The sequence below is a fragment of the Monodelphis domestica genome, chromosome 2, assembly GCF_027887165.1.
Source record: "Monodelphis domestica isolate mMonDom1 chromosome 2, mMonDom1.pri, whole genome shotgun sequence".
In the NCBI taxonomy this organism is placed as follows: domain Eukaryota; kingdom Metazoa; phylum Chordata; class Mammalia; order Didelphimorphia; family Didelphidae; genus Monodelphis; species Monodelphis domestica.
In genome coordinates this window covers 508,582,337-508,608,879 of record NC_077228.1, presented here as the reverse complement: position 1 = coordinate 508,608,879, position 26,543 = coordinate 508,582,337, and the positions used below count along the sequence as shown (strand labels likewise).

The 26,543-nt window shown below is 40.4% G+C and overlaps 1 protein-coding gene across 3 annotated transcripts in view; it reads right to left on the bottom strand.

The window, feature by feature from the left end:
• Positions 1-26,543, bottom strand: part of EFCAB5 (EF-hand calcium binding domain 5) — a 146,016-nt gene that overhangs the window by 19,241 nt on the left and 100,232 nt on the right. For all 3 annotated transcript variants that reach the window (XM_056819579.1, XM_056819578.1, XM_056819580.1), the window contains exons 10-19: positions 26,258-26,357; positions 23,630-24,430; positions 18,424-18,486; positions 18,210-18,302; positions 17,051-17,265; positions 13,497-13,653; positions 6,243-6,532; positions 5,742-5,914; positions 4,554-4,782; positions 490-642 (exon numbers count right to left, since the gene is read on the bottom strand). In XM_056819579.1, the coding sequence (XP_056675557.1) occupies positions 490-642; positions 4,554-4,782; positions 5,742-5,914; positions 6,243-6,532; positions 13,497-13,653; positions 17,051-17,265; positions 18,210-18,302; positions 18,424-18,486; positions 23,630-24,430; positions 26,258-26,357 (2,274 nt within the window). The remainder of the gene's footprint in view (positions 1-489; positions 643-4,553; positions 4,783-5,741; positions 5,915-6,242; positions 6,533-13,496; positions 13,654-17,050; positions 17,266-18,209; positions 18,303-18,423; positions 18,487-23,629; positions 24,431-26,257; positions 26,358-26,543) is intronic.

The following is a 26,543-nucleotide window of genomic DNA, read 5'->3' as shown; positions in this document are numbered from 1 at the left end:
CTGAAGTTGAGAGGATCTGGTTCAAATCTGGCCTCAGATTCAAACCTGATCTGCTTAGCCCTTGCCACTCTTATGTCTTCGAATTGATACTTGGATCAAAGATAAGGGTTTTTTTTAAATGGGTGCTTGTTGACTGGACTTCATGTAGACACATTTCATTCTTCACTAAGGCTTAGAAAGGTTGAAGAACCTCTTGATCCCAGGATTATACATAGTAGAACCAAGGTAATAACCCAAGTCTTCTTCTGACCCTGGTCTAAGGTTATTTCAATTAGAAAACATTTGCCTCTCAAATATAATCCAGGAATATCATATTACATCATAGATCCAGTACTTTTGGGGGACTTAAACAAGAAAACCAGGTATGAAGATGAATCTAGTGAACACTAGCTAAATTAAAAATGCTCCCATTTACATATAACAAAAAGTCAATAATGGTTACAGATTCCATCATATCCTAGAAGCTTGATTCTGTCTGGCATTACTTACATAGTCTGGTCCAGCTTCCACCAGGAAGGTGGTGAGGTTCTTGATACTAGGTGTTACAATTCGGAGCCAGCCAGCAGCAGTTGCTATCACATGTAAGATGTGTTCCCGGCTATGGATGTGGTGGTAGGCAATACTGAATGCATTGGCTACACCCTGAATGAACAGACAAAATTGGCTCATTTAAAAAAAACTTATTTATTTAATTAATTTCATCAGTGCCAGGAACTCCCAGTTTAAAAATGCCTTAAAGTACTCCCAAACCATCAATTAAAACTGACAACTTATCTGGGACTTATAGTTATTTGAGGTACCAAGAGGTTAAGAGACTTGTCTAGGGTGACACAGTTCATATGTGTCAGAGGAAGGGCTAAAATAGAGATCATCCTGAATGCAAGGTCAGGTCCATGTCTTATATATTGAGTTGCTTCTCCTTTTGGACCAATATCACCAGATCAGCATCCACAGAGTGTCTTTGATGCCAATGGTGTCAAACCAAACCAGTTTTCAGGTTATTAGTTGATATTAGCTGCTGAATTATTTAAAACTCCAAATTCTCGTCTGTTTTTTAATATCTTGCTCTATTCATCAGCTTTGAAGGAGGCAGAGTGATGTAACAGAAAGAGCTCTGGACTAGAAATAAGGAAGCCTGGGTTATAGTAAAAAAGATAGATAGGAGGGAGGGAGAGGGTGAGGAGAGGAAAAGGGAGTGAGAGGGAGGGAGCAAGAGAGAGAGAGAGAGAGAGAGAGAGAGAGAGAGAGAGAGAGAGAGAGAGAGAGAGAGACAGGGAGATGGAGAGGGAGGGAGGGAGGAAGGGAGAGAGAGAGAGAGAGAGAGAGAGAGAGAGAGAGAGAGAGAGAGAGAGAGAGAGAGAGAGGGAGGGAGGGAGGGAGGGAGGGAGGGAGAGAGAGAGAGAGAGAGAGAGAGAGAGAGGGAGGGAGGGAGGGAGGGAGAGAGAGAGAGAGAGAGAGAGGGAGGGAGGGAGGGAGAGAGAGAGAGAGAGAGAGAGAGGGAGGGAGGGAGGGAGAGAGAGAGAGAGAGAGAGAGAGAGAGGGAGGGAGGGAGGGAGGGAGGGAGGGAGAGAAGGAGGGAGGGAGAGAGGGAGAGAGAGATACAGGGAGGGAGAGAAGGAGAGAGGGAGAGAGAGATAGAGGGAGAGAGAGAGGGAGAGAGGGAGGGAGGGAAGGAGGGAGGGAGAGAGAGAGAGAGAGAGAGAGAGAGAGAGAGAGAGAGAGAGAGAGAGAGGTGCCATTTTTTAGCAAGTTGCTCCCCCTATCTTGGTATCAGTTTTGTCCTCAGTACCAGGAAGGTGTTAGGCTATATGACTTGTACATTTCCTCCCAGGTGTAGTGGGAAAGGTATTGGACTTGACACCCCATCAAGTCACTTAATCTCTGTAGTCCTCACATTTTCTCATCCCTCGTATCAGAGATAAAACAGCACTTTCTTCACAGAGTTGTTATATGGGTCAAAGGAGACAACTTCTGTACATCATGTTGTGATGTAGGATCATGTTAATGTGTCATTTATGATAAATAGTTTTAAATGTATTTTCATGTTGAATTTTGCACAAAATTCAGAATGATTTTTTTAAAACTTAAAAATAACAAAACAAGAAGTTATCCTAATGGTTTCAACTCATTCACTAATGCTGGGTGCATCTTTGAGAAAATCAATTAAACTTTGGGGAAAAAAAAAAGAATGGCAACTGCTAGTTTGCTGCGCTCTCTGCTGGTCATTTCTTGGAATTGCACCTAGAGGATGGCTCTTTTTGTTTGTTTCTTTTCTTTTCTTTTCCAAGTCTGTCTGAAGTGCCAAACGTCCTGTGCCTTTGTGTTTTCTGTCTTTTTCATTTTTTTGTTTAGATACAGTTATGGCTTACAGGCCTTGAGGCTCTACTCTTCTCTGTCTCCTCACATTTCCTGGAAGAACAAAACCTCTCTGCTGTTTACATGCATCACATTCAATCGGGAGGACTTCTCAACAGCTCTCTCCCCCTTGGCTTATGCCCCCCCACCAGAGTTCACCTGGGAACACTGGGATTTGGTTTGTAGCTAGTTCTCTACAAAACTAAAAAAAGAACCTTTGCCTCTAATGTAAATACTCAGACTAGCAAAATGTCAAATATAGCAGAGAATTGAGATTCAATCCAACTAAAATAATACTGGGGGCACATAATTGACTTCATAGAAAGTCAAGCCAACTCCTTTTCCCTTCCTGGTGAAGCAGGTGAGGTTATACCTCACAGGGGCCTGTATCACACTCCACACTTACCGTAACCCTAACCAGGAGAGTGAGGTTAACTGCAAGGGGATGGCCCTGAGCACTGCTAGACCCTCCCTTTGAGTCCCATCTTCTTCAAAGACCTTCCAGTTCCCCAGACTAATACCACTACACTAGGGTTGAGCTGCTCTGCAAGGGGGAAGCACTTGGGGTTGACAGAGATTCCACTTCCTTCCCTGGACCTGCATAGTCCACATTATTCATAGTACCAGTGAAGGATTTTCTTTTTCATATTGAGGCTCTGTACCATGCTGCTCCTCTCATTCAGCTCCACATTGGTCTGGGAAACCCCTCACCCCCATTTGGACTAAACTTGGTTAAAGAACTCTCCATTTATGCTTTGGTCTCTCTTTGCCCCTCTCCATGGACCCCAAGCCACCTAGATCCTATCCAGGATAGCCAGGAGGCAGAACTGTCAGTAGGGTACTCTTCTTCCTTTGCCTTCCCTTTGTCTTTCCCTTCACCCTAGAGCCATGTTGGTTAACTTATGGCATGTGGGATGCACATTCTCCTGACTTCTGCTTCAGGATGCTTAGCATCCTTCAGAGCTTCATTCATGTATTGCTGCCTGCTTGAAATATTCTCCCATCCTCCCAGAGGCTCTTGCCTCCTCTGCCACACACAAAAATGATCTTGCATTGAATTCAGATATATTTGGCAACTACTCATACATGTACACTTTGCTTCCTCCAGTAAAATACAAACTGTTCAACTGAGGGCAGAGATTGTTCTCTGTCTCTCTGTCTCTCTGTCTGTGAACCTTAAAAATTATCAGACCCTACTTCGTAAGGTTGGATTGTAAACCTTAAAAATTCCCCATTGGGACCATTCCCCATTTGGGCAGTGAAAGTAACTTAGATCAGGAATGTGAGAACTCTACTTAGATCAGGAATGTGAGAACTCTACTTCACCATACTTAAGTATGCCTTAGGGGAAGATAAAGTTGTAAACTCCTTTCTGAACAATGAAAAGTACTTAAACCCATACTTATAGTGGGACAAAAAGTTCTTAGGCCATGCCTATTTTAGGACTAATACAAAAGGGTGCTAAGTTCCTATAAAGGTCAGGCAACTTGTGAATTTACAAAGAACAAAGAGGTGAGAAACTTAGAGCTTTCCTGGTGTAAATTACTCAAAAGATTAGTCTACTCAGGTGTGAACTAAGAATGGTCTGTCCTTTGAAAAATGTCTACTGTGATTGGTAGACATAAGGACTTAGGGGAGGTGACATAGGTGAAAATGCCCTTTAAATAGGAGCTCAGATTCATTCAGAAGTTCATTCAGATTGAGGATTGAGCTGGTGGAGGCAGCTGAGATGATGTTAGCCTGGTGTCACTAGAATCCTTGCTTGGACAGATCTTGTGGTGGGTGATTAAGGACTGACTGATCTTTCTCTTAAGGGCTTAGGCCTGGGTTGGCCAGGGCTGCCCTGGGCTGGCCTATCCTTTTCTCATTATTCCCCTTTTTCTCTATTTCTCTCCTTTTCTTTAATTCTTCATTTGTATTAATTAAAATCTCTATAAATTCCAGCTGACTTGGGTATATTTGAATAACTGGGAATATTTCCCTGGCGACCACCTTATATTTGATTTAAAAACAAAACACTATAGTGAAAACATATTTCCTGCGGTCACAACTTACACATCCACTCTTTTATCTACTACAATTTAAGTCTTCCACTATTTTAACTCACTACAATTTATGTCCTCAACTAATTTAATTTTAACATGTCTCTGTCTCTGTCTCTCTCTGTCTCTGTCTGTCTGTCTCTCTCTTTCACCTACCTGATAGAAACTGATCTCATGAGCTGAAAAGATGGTTTTTCTGGGGTAATTCCGGAGGGTGTCTACTCCCAGGACACCAAAACTTCTCTTATAAGCATCCTGAAGAGGGATAGCCAGGAATGATCCTTTCTGTTTTCCTGGTTCACGGGAAGTGTTCCAGAAGTGAATATTTCCATGCTTGTCAACTTCTGGAACATGGATGGGCTCTCCCTTATCCACCACTGCAAAACTTAAGGCCAGAAAAGATGAATATTGCCAAGGAAAGGAAGGTTTTTAGAGGAGCAAAAAGAGAAATCAATTTCTATTTCCATTATATTAGAGAAGAAAACAATAGCCTAGAGATCCTAACTTTAAAAGAAATAGAGAGGCAGGCAGCTAGGTGGCTCAGTGAATAGAGAATCAGGCCTGGAGATGAGAGGTCCTGGGTTCAAATATGACCTCAGATACTTGCTAACTGTTTGACCTTGGGCAAGTCACTTAACCCCAGTTGCCTAGCCCTTACCACTCTCCTGCCTTAGAATCAATACTTAGTAATGCTGCTAAGACAGAAGGTAAGGGTTTGTTTTTTAAATATTGACCCATGATTTTATCAGTGTAGGGGATTCTGAGAACCAACTGTTAAATTCTCTTAGTGAATATTTACACCTTAGCAATTTGCAAATGCTTTAGATGAGGGCTTGATTTCTTGTTTTGCCGATTAAGTGTAAGAAAGTGATGGCGAAAATGTTGACGATGCAGATTAAACTAAATGTCTCCTAGAAGAGCCTGTTGTTAAAACATTTATTATCAGACCCCTAACTTGAACCCAGATTCTCTTGATTTCAAGGCCAGATTTCCTCAATGGAGGAAAAACACCTGAAGAGGATCAGAAGCACAAAATCAATCCCTTATACACCAGACCTGCTAGGATAGCTTTGCTGCAGAGTCAATCTTTTGAAGTACACTCTTCAAAGGAGCAAGCTAGACATCTAGGAAGTCATCTCCTAGAGAAATAGAGACCCTTCCCAAACAACACGAGCCATTTCATAGCGGTACAGGAGCCACCCTGCTCTAAGACTGTCCTTGGAGCAGATTTGGAGGAGATTTATATGGCTATTCTCACCTAGAGCGTCAAAGCTCCTTCACTTAGGAATGAGAATTATGAGAGCCCAAAGGGAGAAGAAGTGCACCTCCCTGGGGTGTCCTTACCTGATTCCACTCATATCTCGGTAAAGCACTTGGTTCAAGACATAGGGCACATCAGGGGCAGTACAGGCCACATTCCTCAGGAGGGTGCTTCCTCTCTCTGGCATGGCTTTGTTCTCTTCCAAGAAGGCAATGTGGGCACTGATCCTCTTGCTGTAGCCGTGGGCTTCGGCATCCTAGAGGACGAGGGATACCCGCCACGTCCCCATGCTAACGTCTGCCCTACGTCATGAGACGACCGGTGCGTCTCCTCTTTTTTGGGTCCCTGAGCCAGCTCTACTAACGGTAGAGGCCCAACCCATTCCTCTCCTGCCTTCTCCGTCCCCCCAGCCCCTCCCGGACAACTATTGTGGCTGAGGCTCCCCCATCCCGCCGGTCACAAGGACGTAAGTGGACACTCCATCGCTAAGCAGCTGCTGAGGTTATTCTCCCGCATCCCTGGTGCTGCTGCTCCCACCTGGATGAGGATCTTCTTCCCAGGGCTGGTCCCTGCAGAGCACGTACCTCCGTTAGAGCCTTAAAGACCTCCGTGTAAATGGGCTGCAGGCACACTCTACTGGTCTCCGCGGCTCGCTGGATCCGCTCCAGCCACTTGTGCCGGGCTGCGTTCCGCAGTTGCTCCACGTGGGACGGTTTCAAGCTCATCATCAGAAACTCCACCACGTTGTCAAAGACTTCATCTTCGTTTCCAGTGAGTTCTGCCACCACCAGCTCAATGTAGTTTCTAAAGTGGCTGATGGTTAACCTCACTTCTTTGCCAGGATGGGGCTGTGGCAATACAATATGCATTTTTGCTAAAGGGTAAGAAAGGAAAACCAAGAAGTGAACCGAGGCTCGCTTACCCAGGCCATCTAGTTCCCCGTCCCACCATCCGCCTTTCTGCACGCTTGTACAGAAAAAAGTATTTGTAGGAAGAAATCACAGGATCAGAAGTTGGGAGCTAGGAGGGACCTTCTGAGGCCAATGGGGGGGGGGCAGAGATAAAGGGACTTGAGGTCACAAAAGTGGTAAGTAACAGAGAGGAGATTTGAACCCAGGTCTCTGATTCCGAATACCTCCTTGTCTTTCCCAGGTTTAGGAGCTTATTATCTTGCGAGACTTATTTTTGTCCCAACCCAAAATTCAGATTTATCAAACAGGCATTAGAGCACAAATTGGTCACTTCAGGGTCGATTATCTGACTTTAATAACTCTTTAAAGTTTCCCTCTCCTGACTATCTCTACCACTTGGCTAGGACCTGGGAGTCCACTGGTAAGTTGACCCCTGAGTCTTAGAGAGTGATCTGGGGCACTAAGGGGTGACGTGCTTTGTGTAGGCTCATGTCGGTGACTTTATAATAATGAGGAAGAGAAGAAGATATATAGCCCCTACTTTGGGCCAGTGCTGGCCTAAGCACTTTACAAATAGCAGCTCATTTTGATCCTCACAACAACCCTCCAGTAGGTGCTATTATGATCCCCGTATTTATAGATGAGGAACTGAGGCAGACAGAGGTGAAGTAATTTAGACCAGTTCACATAGTAAGTCTCTGAGGCTGGATTTGAACTCACATCTGCCTGCCTCCAGGGCCAGCACTCTCTCCCACTGAGCCATCTAGCTCCCTACGATGACAGATGACATGAAACCAAAGAATAATATAATATGAATCAAAGAGGAAACTTGAATGGGGTCTTCCGGAGGTGCAGCCAGCTCCGTAAGAGGATTACGACATTCAGTAAGAGGATCCGATCCCTCAGTCATGCTCCCTCAGTGTTGTTGATGATCATCTTTTTGAACCTTCTTTTATAATATCTCCATAACTTTGAACTTCCCGCTTCTACCACCCTAATTTGGGCTCTCATCCCATTTCATGAAATGCATGACAATAGTATTTCCATATTTCACGGGCATTGACTTTCTCAGGATAATTACTTCACCTAAGCACCCTCTCCTCTTGACTTTGCCTGGCCAAAGCCTACCTAACCTTTAAAAAACTTCAATGGCACAGTGAGTAGAGCCTGGAAGATCCAAATTCAAATTCTGCCTCAGACCCATCAGCTGTGCAATCTTCGAGGAAGTCACTTAAACATTCTGTGCCTCAGTTTCTCTATCTGTACAAAATGAGAGAATTGGACTGAGTGATCCAAGCTATGATGGTCTGGGCCACTAAACTCCATTTATGCTCCTTGCTCTTACCATTCATTGGGCACTTATCAATTCACAACCATATATTAACCACCTATTATATTGCTAAGAAGAGGAAGAGGAAGAGGAGGAGGAAGAAGAGGAAGAAGAGGAAGGAGGAGGAGGAGGAAGAAGGAAGAAAAAGAAGAGAAGAAGAAGAAAAAGAAGAAGAGGAGGAGGAAGAAGTGGAAGAAGAGGAAGAAGGAGGAGGAGGAAGAAAAAGAAGAAGAGGAAGAAAAGGAAGAAGAAGAAGATGATGATGATGAAGTTTTTAATCAGGAATAAGAAGGAACAGGAGGACTTGCTAGCTGGCACTCAATGAACTGATATATAAATATTTCCTGATAACCTACCATGGAACAAAAAAGACCTATATTGGGAATGAAAGGTCCTAGGTTTGTATCCTGACTCTGCCTCCATTACTTATGTGGCTTTGGTCAAGCCATTTAACTTTTCTGGTCCTCAGTTTCTTTATCTTTAAAATAAGGAGGTTGAACTAATAATGGTCTCTGAGATCCTAGATACCTCCAGGGAGGAAACAATCATTTATTAAGTGCCTACTCTATGCCTAAGGCTTTATAAATTTATCTCACTTGATCTTTACAACAACCTGGGAGGTAGGTACTAATATTACCCTCACTTTACAATTGAAGAAACTGAGGTAGGCAGAAGTTAAGTGACTTGCCCTGAGTCATGAAGCTAATCCATTTCTGAGGCTAGATTTGACACTGTCTCACTTAGCTGCCTCAAGGTTAGGTGACTTGCCTAGGGTTACTGAGGTCCCCTCTAGTTCTGAATTTATGACCCATAACTTCTTTATGCCTCAGTTTCCTCATCTGTAAAGTGAGGGAGTTGACCTTGACAGCCTCTGATGTCCCTTCCAACTCTAAACGAATGAAACTCAAGATCAAATTCATGTCATAGGAAGGCAACAGAAGAGGACCAGAGTGGATGAGCACCATTTTGGGAGAGTTGACTATCCCATGAGGATGGAAAGGAAAACGAAATGGAATGAATGAAATGGGACCACATCTGCTCAAGAGAACTGGCTGGAGAAATCTGGCCATGCTAGCTATGGAGAGTGAATTGGGAAATTCTTGGAGGAAAAGTCATTTCTTCTATCCCATTTGAGCTGGGATTGAAATTTCCCATAGGTCACAAGGGCTATCTTCATCTGCCTTTTCCTTTCTGTTTGAATGTTAAGTGAACCAAGGGATAAAGAGTTGAGGGTTCTAGAGGCCTCATCCTTCCTGCCGAATGCCAGCATGTAGGAGGGGTCCCCTGAAGATGTATTGTTGGGACTTTCTAATCTCATTGCAGTGTCATAGGATAGATATAAAGCTGGAAGGGACTTTGGAAGTTATCTAATTTAAGCCCCTTATTTTTCAGATAGGAAAATTGATCTTAAAAAGGTTAAGTGATTTTCTCAAGGTTGGATGCTAATCAAGTTTCAATTCTCATTTCTCTAAAGCATAGAGGAAGATTTTTTTAATTTAAATTGGGAGGTGGGCAGGGGAGCTAGGTGGATCAGTGGATTGAGAAACAGATCTAGATACAGGAAGTCCTGGGTTCAAATCTAGCCTCACACACATAAATATGTGTGACCCTGGGGAAGGCATTAATCCCCATTGCCTTAGCTTTTATTGCTCTTCTGCCTTGGAACCAATACATAGTATTTATTCTAAGACAGAAGGTACGGATTTTAAAAATAAAAAAACAAAATAAATTGGGATATGCCAGTGTTTGTTGGTCAGCTGTGCCTTTAGGAATCAGTCATTCTTTTTAAATGTTTCCCTTGGAGAAGTTTAACCTTCTTAGCCCCAAACTTCTCTCTTGCTGATGCTGAGCCAGTAGCACCATCTATTTCCCAACCTGAGTGGCTATCATCACATTGCCACAAGAGGGCGCTGTTGTACAAGTTAATTAGTCCATTTTCACGTTCAAATGGATTTTGTAAGCGGTTCATTTCACCGTATCTGTAAAGGAGAAGTTGAACTTGATGGGCCAAAGGAGCACAGATTTGGAGCTAGAAGGGGCCTTTGAGGCCACTGGATCCAACTCCTCCAGCCCATTTTACAGATGAGAAAACTGAGGCTGAGAAGTGAATGGCCTTCCCCAGGGTCACTGAGGTTCCTTCTACCTCTAGATCTAGGCTCCTGTAAGTTGCTTCCCATCTCCATGCCTCTATGTTCTCTGTAAAATCAGGGGTTTGGGTTACAAAATCCATTTCAGATCCAGGCCATTTCTCTCTCTATCCATAGGCCACATTGCCTCTCCTGAACTAAAATGTCCAGAAGTCCTTTCCAGCCTCCTGACTTGAGATCGCAAGAGTGGCTTTGCCTCTTACCAGATCTGTGTGTCCGTGCTCCCCTGTGCTGTGAGCCCCAGGCCTGGGCTTCCTCCCAAGTGGCTCAGTTGTACAGTAATCTTAGCCCGCAGGCAAGGCGATAGCACACACTACCAGCTGGCTGTCCACCAGCCCTCCTGAGGGGCAGGCCCTTGGAGAAGCAGATCCAGAGATCCTCGTTTGGGATTCAGATCCAATGAGGACCAAGGACAGAAAGGAAGGTTCTGCATAATCCTACCTGTGCCACGTGTGTCCGTGTGGATGTGTGTGATATCCAGATAGATAGATACATACATGCATGCATGCACATATATGGAGAGAAAGAGAGAAAAGGAGGAAAAGGGAGAGAAGAGGGGGAGGGAGAGGGAAAGAAAAGGATTGAGAGAGAAAGAGAGGAGAGAAAGGGAGAAGGAAAGAGAGACAGAGGGAGGAAAAGGAAGGGAGAGAGAAAGTGAGAGGAGAGAAAAAGAAGGAAGAGATGGAGGAGAGACAGAGACAGAGAAGGAGGGAGAGAGCAAGGAGGGAGAGACAGAGAGACAGAGAGAAAGAGAGACAGATAGAGAGAGAGAGAGAGAGAGAAAGAGAGAGAGACAGAGACAGAGAGAAAGAAAGACAGAGAGAGAGAAAGAGAGAGAGACAGAGAGAGAGAGAAAGAGAGAGACAGAGACAGAGAGAAAGAAAGACAGAGAGAGAGAGAGAGAGAGAGAGAGAGACACAGAGAGAGAGAGAGACAGAGAGAGACAGAGAGAGAGAGAGAGAGAGAGAGAGAGAGAGAGAGACAGAGACAGAGAGAGAGAGAGACAGAGAGAGACAGAGAGAGAGAGAGAGAGAGAGACCCTAATGTTTTGCAAAACTTTTTACATGTTATCTCCTTTGTTCCTCACCACAACCCCCAGAGGCAGGTACCCATTTTCTGTATGAGGAAACTAGACACTAATTGGGCATCCATTGATTAACTTTCTTCAAGTCCAGGCTAAAATCCCACCTTCTACAGGAAGTCCTTTTCAACCTCTCTCAATTCCAGCGCTTTTTTTTCCTCTTAATTATTTCCTATTTTTATACATATATATGTAGCTTATTTTATGTATGTATTTGCTTGTTGTCTCTGTTAGACTGTGAGCTCCTTGAGGGCAGGGACTGTTCTTTTCCCTCTTTTTGTGTCATCAGTGGTTAACAGTGACTGACCCATAGTAGACACTTAATAAATGTCTATTGACTAAGGAACGGTTGAGCAAGCAAAGTATCATGGAGTATTACTGCATCACAAGAAATAATGAATCAGAAGATTTCAGAGAAACAAAGGATCAGCGATCCAGGGATGGAAGGGGCCTTTGAAGTCATCCAGTTCAAATCTCTGATTTTCCATTTGAGGTCTAGAGAGGGGATGAAGTAAAAGGGTCAGGATTCCAAGCCAGGCCCTGGTCTCCAGTCAGCCCCCTCTTCCCTCCCCTGAGCTGCCTTTCAGGAGATTTGTCTGCTGTGATATAAAGAAAGAACCCAAATAACAGAAGACCCGGTGATTACATGAATGTAAGCAAAAGCATCATAAATTCATACGAATAGAATGGAATCTCCTTGAGGGCAGACATTATTTAATTTCTGCCTTTGAATCCTTAGCACTTAGAACAGTTCCTGGCACATGAGGCCCTTAATAAAATGCCTCCCCATCAGTTGATTAGATGAATGAACAATCTTGGTCCTAGAGAATAGGATTTACCAAACATTCCTTCTCTTATTGGAGAGGCAGGGACTAAGGGCACAGAATGTAATGTATTGGGTCAAACTTGATGGTCTTCTGGACCAGTTATACATATTTGTATTTTTGTTGTTGTTGTTAAGGCATAGTACAGAAAGGGGAATGGGATATGAAGTCAGAGGGCCTGGGTTCAAATCTTGCCTTTGCCATTTCTTATTTTTACTGCCTTGGGCAAGTCACTTCCTATCTTTTCCCTTCAGTTTCCTCCTCTGTAAAATGTGAGAGTTGAACCCTGTGTCTGCACCAGGTCTCGAATTATGATCCCATGCTCCTACTCACTCTTGGACCTCAGTGTCTTCATTTGTAAAAAGAGGGAGCGCGGAATAGGTAGAGATCCCAGTTTCCTCATCTATAAGGACAAGGGAGGTGGACTCAATGGCTTCTTGAGGTTCCCTTCTAACTCTAGAGCTCCTCTGCAACGGAGGCTAACCGCTTCTGCCATCCACCTTCCTGCTCGGAATACTGCCCTGCTTCTGCCCAAGATGCTCGTCATTCCTGGGGCATCAGTTTCCTCATTTGTAGAAAGAGATGGACTAGACGGCTTCTTAAAGTCCTTTCGATGTTTAGATCCATAATGGTACGGGCCAGGATGGACACATGGGATGACTTATATCAGGAAAGTAGGATGATTAAACACACACATACACATAGACATGCAAAAGTCTTCAATAAAACAAAAAGCTGGGAGCAAAGGATCGGGGAGGGAACACGCCGCAGAGGAATTATCCAGAGCACCGTGGAATCTCAGCTTGACACAGCATTTACCATTGTAGTCGCTCCTGTCTTCCTTACCCTGGCTCATTGTGTACATCAGACCAACCGCCTTGACCATAATTGACAACCCTGCTAGGATATAGAAATTGTACGCTAAGACCTGTCCCTTGTCTCTGCCCCCTCCCGAGGGTCCAGCATGAAAGAAACACAAACTCTGTGTGTTTTTTCTTTCAGGTATTGAATCCTTTCACTCTCCAGGAAACACCCTGCTGTCCAAGCAAGCTGTCATCTTCTTTCTAGTTATATTGTCCCCAGATTACCGTTGCCATGGGCAGCTTCCTCTGAAACCTGCCAAACTGAAAAGAAAGATCCCAGGGGCAGCTGGGTGGCTCAGGGGATTGAGACCTAGGCCTAGAGATGGGAGGTCCTGGGTTCAAATCGGAATTCAGATCCTTCCTAGCTATGTCTAGGCAAGTCACTTCATGCCAGTTGCCTCTTCTGCCTTGGAGCTAATGCTTTGTATTGATTCTAAGACAGAAAGTGAGGTCTTTTAAAAAAATTAAATAAGAGAATCATAAATTTTAAAGAAAAAATGAACTTTAAAATCCAGGAGTTTGTTTTTTAAAGAATACACTAATAAAGCAAATAAACAATCAATCTGTTGTTTGTTTGTTTGTTTGTTTTTTAAATAAAGAAAGGAAAACCATATCTAGCTACATGGCTGAGAGCCAGGACTAGAGACTATAAAGTCCCAGTAAGAAAAGCCTTGGACCTTACCTTTATTCATAGACACTTTCTCCATGCCCTCTTTGTAGGTAAACAGAAGGTTATCGATCTTCTGCAGTTCCAAGAATCCAGAGCCTTCATTATCCCATTTCTCAAAGAGAGCATCCAGGAGTAGCTTCCTTCGCTGCCCAATGGTCTCTTTATAAATCTAGGAAGCAATAAGGATAGCAAAGGATGGAAAGGCGGCATGACTCCTAGCAGATCATGTGCTCTTTACAGAAATGACTTCACTTTGGGGTACAGTATGACATTGAAGGACATTGCTTTATGTTTCTTTTGTATATATGCCAAGAGATATAAAAGGATCTGATTAATTTTTCTTTTTATGTCCCCAGTGACTACAAAAGCTCCTCGAACTTAGCAAGCACGTAGTAAATGCCAGTCAGTCAAAAGGCAGCTAGCAGCTAGGTAGCTCAGTGGGTAGAGTCCTGCGTCTGGAATCAAGGAAGACCCAAGTTCAAAACTGACCCTAGATGCTTCCTAACTCTGTGACCCTGGGCAAGTCACCTAACCTCTGTTGGTTTTAATACACTGGAGGAAGAAATGTCAAGGCCCTCCAGTATCAGAAAACTTACAGACAGTATGGTCCATGGAGTCATGAAGACCCAGACACAACCTAACAACTGAACAACAACATGTTACAGACATTGTGCTAAATAAGTGTGGAGGGTACAATGAAGGCAGGGGGACAATCCTTGGCTTCAAGGAGCTCACTGTATAATGTGGAAACAACATATAAATAACTAGGTACACCTGCAATCTATATAGAGAAGATAAAAGGTAATGAGAAAAGGAGAAATATTAACACGGGAGGCTAATTATTGAAGGCAACCAGATAAATCAAGAGGTAGGGGTGAAGGGCTCGATTATCTTTGGCATGGGAGAGAGCCAATTCAAAGGCAAAGATCCAGGAGATGGAATGTCCTATTTGAAGAGCAAAGAGGACAGTGGAGCTAAATTGTAGAGTGTGGAAGGGAGTCAAGTGTGAGAAGAATGGAAAAGTCAGATAAAACTAGTTTATGAAAAGCATTAAGGGCAAAACAAATCCTCAAGATAATAGGGAATTACTGGCGCTCACCAAGCTAATGTCAGGGGAGTGACATGGTCAGACTATTTTGGTAAAACCATCTTGGGAACTACAGGGAAGCTGGACTGGAATGGGGAATGAGTTTTGGCTGGGAGACCAGTTAGATTGCTATTGCAATTATCCAGGCAAGAGGTGATGAGGGCCTGAACTGTAGCCATCTGAATGGAGAGAAGGGGAGGTATATGAGAGATGTTGTGACCGTAGAAATGATTTGGCAATGGTTTTGATTCTTGCGTTGAGAATGAGGAATTGAGTCCTAAAATTCAGAGCCTGGATGATGGGAAGGATAGTGGTGCCTTTGACAATAATAGGGAAATTCAGACAAGGGAAGTGTTTGGGGAGGAAGGATGAGTTCTATTTTATTTGTCGAGCTTGAATTTGAGAGTTTAGTTTGTTGAGTTTGAGTCTGAGATGCTCGTGGGACATTCAGCACAAGATGTCCAGTTGGAAATTCATGATTGTCTTTCAGCAGAGTGACTAAGGCTGGATACATAGATTTCAGAACCCTCTGCATAGAAATGATCATGGAACCCATGGGAGTTGATGAGGTTCCCAAGGGAAAATTCAAAGAAAAAAGGACAGAACCTCAGAGGACACCCACAGTTAGAGGGTATGACATGGATGAAGAACCAGCAAAGAAGACAGAAGAGCGGTCATATAGGAGGAGAATCAAATTCTTATTGATTGACCTATAAAAAGAAAAAGAGTAAATGACCTTGAACCTCTGAATGGGAAAATGATTGTCAGCCACTGTTGCTCTCATAAGATAAAAATCAGGATTTATTATGTGCTGAACATGCACTAATAGCCTTAAGACACAAAGAAAGACAAAAGCTATCCCTGTACTTAAGGAACTTACATCTAAAGAGGAAGTTGACATAAATCAATCTTTATATTGGATTTGAACAATGTGGGAAGACCACATTCTTCATAAAATAAAGACCTCTGATGATTCAAGTCACTAAATGGAAGTACTTCTACCTAACCAAAGGTTCCAGGATGATAGATGGCTCAAAGCTCATGAACTCCATAAGTCTTTGGGGTTGGTCCTGTGCCTTCTCTGAATTGAGTATAATTTTGCACATGCTAAGCTGGCAGTGACCAACAATTTTTTCCAAATATTTGACATGAGACTTCAATATTTTGCATTGAATCAAGGGACCAAATGACATTAGTTTGTTTTGGAGTCATTGATCTGAAAAGGAGGGGAGATTGTATATGTACCTAGTTGTTTATATGTTGTTTCCCCATCATATGATGAGCTCCTTGAAGCCAAGGACTGTTTCCCCCCCTTTCATTGTATCTTCTGCACTTAGCACAATGCCTGTAATATGTTGTTCTGTTGTGTTCAATTCCATTACTTTCATTACATGACTTGTATCATCAGAGGACTTTATTATATAAAGAATATGATCTTCTTCCCACATTGTTCTATTCCAATATAAAGATTTATTGATGTTGACTTCACTTTAGAGGATAGACTTAAAGCTAGAAGGGCCCTCAGAGGCTAACTGAGGACCAGGGAGGTTATAAGATTTGGTAGCACAATGGATAGAGCTCTGGTCCTATACCTGACAGGGTGATTGTGACAAATAAAACGAGATAATATTTGTAAAGCATTTTATAAATCTCAAAGTGCTTTGTAAATGCCACCTATAACAGCATTTGTATATTATTATTGCCCAAGGTGATCCAGGTTTTTGTTGTTGTTCAGTCATTTTGGTCCTTTCCAACTCTTTGCGACTCCATCTGGGATTTTCCTGGCAAAGATAGTGGAGTGGTTTGCCATTTCCTTCTACATTAGGGTGACTCAAATGAAGCTGTTGACTTTCCTAGCTATATAATTCTGGGCAAGTCACTTAACCCCAATTGCCTAACTCTTACCAATCTTTTGCCTTGAAACCAGAACAATGTTTCTTTGACTTGATATTTTGAAGTGGATCTTTTAAAATTTGACTTTTATACCAGTGTATTTCCAAATAATTTCTCATCCTCTCTCTCCCCATCCCTCCCACTCATATCTGTCATATGCCTTCCTTAACTATTTTTTTCCTTTTAACTAACCTGGTATTACTGCACCTTACATCACCGAGGATGTAATATTGTCTACCCAAAGCTAGGGTTGAACATTTTAACTATTTCTAGTTGCTTATAAACATGTCAGGTTGAAAATAACTTGGTTAGTGTTTCAAGGGATAATTCCAAGGTCACTAATGACAATTATACATGTCCTTATAAAGGTAATATCTTGAAAAAAAAAGATGAGACAGAAGGACAGGGCATGGAGGAAAGAAAGAAGGAAACTGTTGAATTGAATACTTTTAGAAATAAAAAACAAAGCAAGTAAAATGACCAAAAATATAAATGGAGACATGAAAGCTAGCAGGACTTAGGCCTAGGTAGTTGTTTATTTCCTCAGAATCTTGGCCTCTCCCATTTCTTTTACCATGACACTCACCTTTTCCAAGCTATTTATTTTATCATCCTCTGTCTCCATATAATTCTTCTTAAAAAACGTGTTGAATTTCTTCATAATACCCAAAGGGATGCCATCACTCACAAATGTATCCAGGAGCTGAACAAACTGTGGTAGGTTGAGGTAGCGCTGTGAGAAGGCGCTCCTGATCCTGGATTGTTCTTGTCTCTTAAGTTTGAGGATTATTGGACGCAACGCTGGTTAGCAGGAAGCAGAAGCAAAGTGGTCAGAAGGAAAATTCCCCAAAGCACTAGCAGAATGCAGGCAAGTACTAAATTCCATCTTGCCATATACTCAAGAATAGGAAGTCTAATAACAACAGTAATCCTAGCATCTTTATGGAGTCTTATGGCTTGATGTTATCTCACTTGATGGAGGCTGGCCCTCTGATCTCATTAGTATAGGGAACATCTATGTGAGGAAACCCTTTCAATGTAGGTTAGCATCTTCTCCGGGAGGTCCTTGAGGGCAAGGACTGCTTTTTCATCTTTCTTGAACCCTGGCACTTAACATGGTTCCCAGTATATAGTTAAGCGCTTAATTAAGTGCGTTCTAAACCTTAAAGTACTAATTATCATCATATGCTTTTTGAGTGACTAGAGAGTTGCCCAGAATACTAAGAGGTTATGAGTCTGACCCAAGGTGTTAGAGGCAGGACTTGAACTCAACTCTTCCCTGACTGTCACTGGCTCTCTATTAACTCTGCTATGCTGCCTCTACCAAACATGGACATGCACAAAAAGTTCCCAAAGCATTTGCCCAGTGTTGTGACTTCTCCAACCTCTTCCCTTTTAATGTTTTTTTTTTTTTAACCCTTACTTTCTGTCTTAGCAACACTTCTGGGACAGAAGGGCAAAGGCTAGTCAAATGGGGTTATGTGACTTGCCCACAGTCACACAGCTAGGAAGTATTTGAGACCAGATTTGAACTCTTTCAATATTTTGGGAGTAATAGGTACCGACCTTAAACACCATCAGTAACCATCAAGTGAGACGAAAAGGATGCCAAGAGACTTTTGTTTTTTACTAAGTGAAGAGGGACCAGACATCACAGGGGATGGGCTCTTTCAATAATCATTTAGTCTACTACCCCATCCATCCATCGAGCTGGCATTCATTCTGGGCTCTTTGTCATCATGTACCTAAGAACCTGGGATCATCAGAGACTAGAAGAGCCTTTGTGTTTTCTCCATATTTCATATACTTTATACTCAGGTCAGAAGTTAAGAGATCACCTGGAAGAACACAGAAGACCAGAACAGGGACATGTCAATAACTTCACTTACCCAATATCCTTGTCATCCAATGTAATATGTGCTAAATGAAAAAGGAAGGGAAAATTAAAGGCAGAGTCACCTGACCATGGCTTCCCTTCTATTAGCTGGGTCCGGGGCTCACAGCTTGATTCTTTTTCTCCTTCTGAAATTTGTAAAAGGAAACCACCAATTAATTGGTTGCCACGAAAGCTAAAATTTCCCCTAAAATGTCTGCTTTCCTTCTAATCTTGGCAACATTTGTTTTATTTGTATAAAACTTTTTTAATTGAATGTACTAAAAATGATCTATTTTACATCTCAAAATACTCTCCATCTCTCATTTACTCAAAAATTCCTCTCCTATTCATAACTCTGATAAATTATATCTTTCCTGTTTTAATTTACTTGTGATGTCTCCTTTTATGTCTCTAGATCATATATCCATTTTGATCTCACCTCAGTTGGTGGTGCAGGATATTGGTCTATATCTAGTTTCTGCCAAAGTACTTTCTAGTTGTTCCAGCAATTTTTACCAAATAGATATTTCTTATTCCCAAATCCTGAATTTATGCTTTTTTCAATTACAAGGTTATTATAATCTTTTACTACTATTTGTTTTATGCTCTCCCTTCCCATTGAATTACCTTTCTATTTCTCAACCAGTACTAGACAGTTTTGATAATTACTGTTTTATAATACAGTTTAAAGTCTGGTACTTCTAGGTCTCAAGACTTCCTTTACATTTTTTCCTATTAATTCTTTTGCTATTCTTTTCTCCCAAATGAATTTTGTTATTATTTTTTCTAGCTCTTTAAGATAATTTTAAAATTATATATGATATATAATGTATATTACATATAATAATTTTCCATCTGATTGTGATGGCATTAAATAAATTGATTAGTTTAAGTAGGATTGTCATTTTAATTCTTTGGCTCTGTCCATCCATGAACAATTAATATTTCCCAATTATTAAAATATAAATTTATTTGTGTAAAAATTGTTTTGTAATTATGCTTGTGTAGGTCCTGGATTTGTTTTGGAAGGTATACTCCCTAGTATTTCCTTTTAGCTGTAGTTATTTTAGATGGAATATCTCTTTCTATCACTTCTTACAGGACTTTGTTGGTAACATAAAAATGCTGATATTTATGTGAGTTTATTTTATATTCTGATACTTTGTGAAAATTATTGGTAGTTTCAACTAACTTTTTAATTTGAATCTCTAGGACAGTGATGGTGAACCTTTCAGAAACTGAGTGCCCAAACTGCAATCTTCATGCTGTATGTGAGCTCCCCTTCTCCTTATCCCAGACAGGGGAGGGAGGAAGTGCTTCCTTTGGGCTGTTGGGCAGAGGGGTGGGTGATGAGAGAAATGTTCTCAGTTGTGTGTGGAGAGGGGGAGGGGAACAGCTCCCTCTGGCACACATGCCATAGCTTTACCAATACAGCTCTAGAATCTTCCACATACCCCATCATACCATCTGCAAAAAGAGATTACGTTATTACCTCTCTTCCCATCCTGATTCCTTTGATTTTGTTTGCTTCTTTTATTGCTAGCATTTATGATATTATGTTAAATAATAATGGTGATGATTGTTTTACTCTTGATCTTATAGGAAAGCTTTTCCTTGTTACAAATAATATTTGCTCATGGTCTCAGGTAGATGCTTCATATCATTTTAAGAAAAAATCTGTTTATATATGTTTTCCAGTGTTTTTAACAAGAATATGTTGTATTTTGTCAAAATGTTTTTTTTTACATCTATTTATATTATCATATGGTTTTTTAAACTTTTATTAATACAATCAATTATGTTGGCAGTTTTCCTTATATTAACCATCTATGCATGTCTGGTATAAATCCTGTTTGGTCACTCTTTGTGATATATTGTTGTAGTCACCTACTTAGTATTTTATTTAGGGTTTTTTTTTGCATCCATATTAGTCAATGAAATTGGTCTATAAATTTCTTTCTCTGTTTTTGCTCTTCCAGGTATCAGCACCATATTTGTTTCATAAAAGGAGTTTAGTAAAACATCTCCTTTATCTGTATTTTAAAAAATTTATTATATATTGGAATTAGTTGTCCTTTAAATTTTTGATAGAATTCACTTGTGAATCTATCTGGTCCTGAGGCTTTTTTAAAAAAGGAAATTCATTCATGACGGTTTGATTTCTTTTTCGAAAATTGGTTTATTTAGATATTCTATTTCATTTTCTGATGGTATAAGTAGTTTATTTTTTTTGGTAGATATTCTATTTCATTCACATCATTAAATTTGTTTGCATATTATTGAGCAAAATAACTCCTAACAATTGTTTTAATTTCATTTTCATTCATGGCATATCCATCTTTTTCATCTTTATTGTTAATAATTAGGTTTTCTTCTTTCTCTTTTAAAAGATCATATTAACCAATGGTTTATCTGTTTTGCTAATTTCCCCCATAAAGCCAACTCCCTAGATTTATTTATTAATTCAATGGTTTTCTTACATTCAATTTTATTGATCTCACATTTTAATTTAATGATTTCTAATTTGATATTTAGAGTTTTAACTTGTTCTTTTTCTTAAAAATTGTATTCCTAATTCATTAGTCTTTTATTTCTCTATTTTATTAATATAAGCATTCAGAGACATAAATTTTCCTTTACTGCTTTTGCTGTATCCTACAGATTTTGGTATATTATCTCATTATTATCATTCCCTTTAATAAAATTTTTTATTTATGTAAGTTGTTCTTTGACCCACTCATTTTTTAAGATTAAATTATTTAGCCTCCAATTAATTTTTACTTTGTGTTTCCATGGTCCCTTATTATGTATAATTTTATTGCATTATGGTCTGAAAAGGACATGTTTAATGATTCTTCTTTTTGACATTTAATTATAATGTTTTGGGGCCCTAATATATAGTGAATTTTTGTAAAGATACCATGCACCACTGAGAAGAAGGTATATTCCTTATCATTCCCATTTGATTCTCTCCAGATATCTATCATATTTAACTTACCTAAGAATTCTATTCATCTCCTTGACTTCTTTATCATTTCTTTTTGGTTAGATTTATCTAATTTTGAGGAGGAGGGAATTCAAGTCCTCCACTATTATTATTTTATTCTCTATTTCCAACTGTAACTCATTTAGCTTTTTCTTTTAAAATAGGGATGGTTTGAATTTAAACATTTGGAGCATATAGGTTTAATAATAATTCTTCATTATCTATGATACGTTGAAAACCTTCTTAAAGAGTTATCTTTCCAGGTGTAGCCTATGACTTGTTATTACTAAGCCAACACCAAGGGGCCACTCCATAACTGTGATTATTAATGATAATCCCAATATCAGTCACTACTTACATTATCTTCATTCCTATGAAGTAAGGAGAGGTCAAGCATTATTAACTTCATTTTATGGCTGAAGAAACTGAGGCTCAGCCAGAAGAAGGTTACATAGTAATAGCAGGAGCAGGCCACACTTCTTTAGGGTAGGATTAAAGATTAGATCTGTTATTTTAATAGTGAAGATAACTCCCTTTCCCAGTGAAAGTCAACACCTCTTTGTGGCCTAGAATCTCAGAGAGCTACCTAGAAGCACTGAGAAATTGTGTGCCAAAAGTTGGACTTAAATTGAGGGTCTGAGGGAAAGTAGTGCCCAAGTATTAGTACCTGCATTTTGCAGATAAGGAAACCAAGGCACAAAGTTTAAGTGACTTGTTCAATTTTGTATAACTAAGAAATTCAAGGCATGGGATTCTAATGACAATCTTTCCTGACCCCAAGTCCAACAGGACTTCTTCCCATTCCAGGCTGATGTGCCTGAATTAGCCATCTCCTTGGCCACTGATTTTTTTTACCCCTTCCCTTCTATCTTAGAATCAAAACTGGGCAGGGGGTGGGGGGGTTAAGTGACTTGCCTGGGGTCAAACAGCTAGGAAGTGTCTGCGGCCAGTTTTAATGGCCACTGCTTTTTAAACTAGGTTATCCTTTTTTTTAGAGTTAATGGAGCTGCAGGATCTCAGAGCAACCTGGTATCATTTTTTATATATTGTTTTTCATCCAACAAGCATTTATTTATTTGTTTATTATTTTTTATAAAATTCTTTCCTTCTGTCTTAGAACCAATACTATGTATTGGTTCCAAGTCAGAAGAATGGTAAGGGCTAGGCAGTGGGGGTTAAGTGACTTGCCCAGGGTCACACAGTTAGGAAGTGTCTGAGGCCAGATTTGAATCCAGGACCTCCCATCTCTAGGCCTGGCTCTCAATCCATTGAGTTACCCAGCTGCCCCCCAAGCATTTACTTTTTAAAACTCTTATAACAAAAAAAAAATATGCATAGTTAGCAAACTCAATTCCTCCATGGTCCATGTCCCAAAATATAGATCTCTTTCTGCATAGTAAGACCATTACTTTTTGGTATAATTTTAAAAACAAACCAACTCTGATGTGATTTTGACCTCACTGACCAGGTTAGAGAAATAACAAAGAGTTCTCATATTGCTATGTTTGGAGTGAGCCACGGAGCCTTCAGACCTCAAAATAGCCCCAATTTATGTTCTGTTACAATATATGACATCCACATAGGAGAACAGTACAAAATCTCTTCTAGAAATGAAATCAAAGGAATCTATTTTCTAAAAACCATAAAGCAATTCCCTGGTATCGTTGGCATTCATCCTGGGCTCAGTGTCATAATGTACCTGGTGTCAAATACCTGGAATCTGACCCAGGCTCAAGTGTCCTTACTACCTTTTCCTGGTCTGAACTCTCCCCTGGCTGGTGTTAGCTAGATGGAGTAAATGAAGAATTACTTATATTCTTTTTTTTTTTTAACCCTCACTTCCCGTCTTGGAGTCAATGCAGTGTATTGGCTCCAAGGCAGAAGAGTGGTAAGGGCTAGGCAATGGGGGTCAAGTGACTTGCCCAGGGTCACACAGCTGGGAAGTGTCTGAGGTCAGATTTGAACCCAGGACATCCTGTCTCTAGGTCTGGCTCTCAATCCACTGAGCTACCCAGCTGCCCCCATTACTTATATTCTTAATGTGGTCAGAGTTTGTCTTTTATAAATGGAATTCCATTACAAAAGGAGGATCTAGGCAAATAACTTATTCTGAAGAGACGATGATGATGAGCTGAATGTTTGGCAAGTCTAGAAGACATGTTAAGTGAGGCAAAGGTATGTATCAGAAAAGACATAGTCAGTAAAAAATAATAAGAGTCAGTAAAAAACAAAACAAAACAAAAATAAGAGTCAGTAAAAAAAAAAAACAAAGGTCTTCAATAGGTCAGAGAACACATTCTTACCTGGGAGAACATCTTCTGCCTTGAACAGAATTTCATCTTCCTCTCCCTGTGGAAAAACTTTGGAGTGTTCTTGACTGCTTTTCTCTGGGGGTTCAGTAGTTTCTTCCATGGAACTGATTTCTTTCCCTTCTGCTACTGCTTTTTCAGATGTTGATGGTTCTGTCTTCTCTGATGATTCTCCTTGTTCTTCTTCAGGCTCCTGCAGTCTTACTGTTGAGCTTCTCTGTTCTGTTGCTGGCTCGCTTTCTGAGGATTTTTTTACTCCAGTTTTTAAGTCCTCCTCTTCTGTGGTGCTTCTCTGTTCTTCTACTGAACCCTTGGAAGAACTTGGTTTTTCAGGTTTTTCCTGATCTTTGGATGGTTCTTCCTCTGATCTGGATGTTTTTCTCTTCTCTTGGGATGGTTCTCCTTGCTCTGTGGATGGTTCTTCCTGCTTTGCTTCTTGGCTTATTTTTATATCGATTTGTGATCCTGGAGGCAACTCCTCTGGAAGCAAGTCCAACTTTTTAAAGCTCTTCTTGCTAGAAGAATCCCCTTTCTCCTCCTCTGCTGCTACTTCTGGCTCTGAGGTAGTTTCTTCATAAGTTATAGTGGTCCTAGACCAACTAATGACTTTCCGTTCCTGTTCCTCCTCTCCAATCAGGTCCATGTCATCGAAGGGCAATTTCTTTGCAATTCCATGAGTGGATTTCTTCCACTCTACTTGAGATACTTGTTCATATTTCTCAAAAGGGCTCCTCTCATCATCCAAATCTCCCCAGAACTCAGCTGGTTCTATCTCTTCAAATTCAACGAATGGCCCTAGTCCAGAAAGCAAGACATTCAGCTGATGAGATGACAATATTGGTGATGGTGACACCTAGCCTGACTAATGACCCCATGAAAGAAAGAAAATGATAACCCTATCAATAATCTCCTACTAATACTAACTCTTCTCGTGAGATGAACTTGATTCTACAGGTCTCCTTTGCTCTTTGGATGGTTCTGTCAGTCAAAAACCCAACTTTTCCCCTAAAAGATTATAGGATCAGATATTTAGAACTGGATGGGAGCTTACAAACCATGCAGTTCAGACCCCTTGGTTTTACAGAGGAAGTACTAAGGCCAACAGATATGCTCAAAGTCACACAAGGAAGAAATATTTTATTCATCTGATTACTGTTCTAGGGCTATAAGGGACCTTAGTGGCCATTTAGTCCAACTCCCTCACTTTAGGGAAGAGGAATCTGAAGCTGAGAGAAATTAAGCAACTTGCTTAATAGTCCAGAAGTCATAAAGAACAAAGGGAGGATTTTAACTCAGATTTTCTGACTATCAAACCAATATTCCTTCCAGTGTACCTTCCACTTTTGAAAATAAAGAAAAGTCTTTGGCTCAGATGATGAAAACAAAAGGTATATGATCTGTGGTTGTTACTTTCTCTGAAATAAAGCAATTCTTGAATTTTTACTTGAATACCTGACACATAAAGCCCATAGACTCTACTTGAATGAAAGATTATTTATTACTTAACAGAGGATAAATTTATTATTTAATTATGCTATTACATTATTATTTATTTTTACATATTTATTATTTAAGAGGCTTAAAATACCTTCTGACTGTACTCCTTTGGGATTTCTGCCTGCTAAGTTTTCCCCACTTTTCTTTAAATTAAAAAAATTTTAATTAAAAAAACCTAAGGAGTAAGTACATCAAATTAGCCTGTTTTATTAGGATAAGTAGAATAAATAAAAATTCATTGATACAAAAATGTTTCTTTAGAAATCTAAGAAAGTTTTTTTTTAAATTCTGGATAATCAAAGCCCGACTATCCCTTATAATTGCACATATATTTCATATAGTTATAGTAATATATTAACTTTGTCATTTATTAAATATATGTGTATTTGATTTTTGTTAATAGCTTTTAAAATTTATGTCACCTTTATTTCTCAATATAACCCACTACGTCCTCTACCCAGAGAGACATTCCTTATAAAAATAACCAAAAAAGGAAGAGGAAAAGGTAGTTCAGCAAAACTAACACACCATCCAAATCCAGTAGTGTATACCGTGTTTCATACCCATGGGCTCTCACCTCTGCAGAGTGTTTAAAAACCTTTAGCTGTTAACTCTTTACTGTTTTAATGTTAAGTAACTGGGAGTTGACTTCTAGTTGAGCACGTTTCTCATGGTGTCATTGCAAAGGATTATCTGTCTCTCAGAGTAAGAGTGGTTCTCAAGGCAATAATTGCCACACAGAGCCATAATGAGTTGTTTTTACACGTGGGGGCAAATTGAACAAAATGCTGCCCTTGAACCAACATTTTAGGGTGATTGCAAGATGTTTCGGGAAGTAGAGTGAGTTATAATGGTAGCTTCCTATTTTAACTATCTTTTCTTGTTAGATAAGGTGCTAAACTCCAGTGTTTCTGTGCTGCTGAAGGACTAAAAGCACTCTAAAGAGTCTCCCCTGCACTCTGGGGGAAAGCCCCAATGGTTCTGCCCTACTCATAGCAGCTGATGGGTTAAGATATCTTGTAGGGGTAACATGACCTTGAGCCAGTATTATCACAGTGGTGTTGGAGATGGTAGTGATATATCACGTTGGCCCGACAGGCTATCCCACCTTGTTGTTTTACTTACAAAACTTTGGGTTATAAAAGAGCCTCCTAACCATCTTCGGGTTTTTATCATAGAAGTTTTCCAGCAAGGTCAATGTCCTTTCCCGGTCCACGAACCCCAACTAGGAAAAATATGTGCAGTCAGTGGAGTCTTAAGATCCAAGGTTCATTGTATAGAATGGCATCATTTTACTTTCATGCCTAAACCTCCATTTCTCCATCTGTAAAATGAGATGATTGGACTAGACAGCTTTTTGAGGACCCTTCCAGATCGAAAACTCCGTGATTCCTGGATGAATCCATTCCTA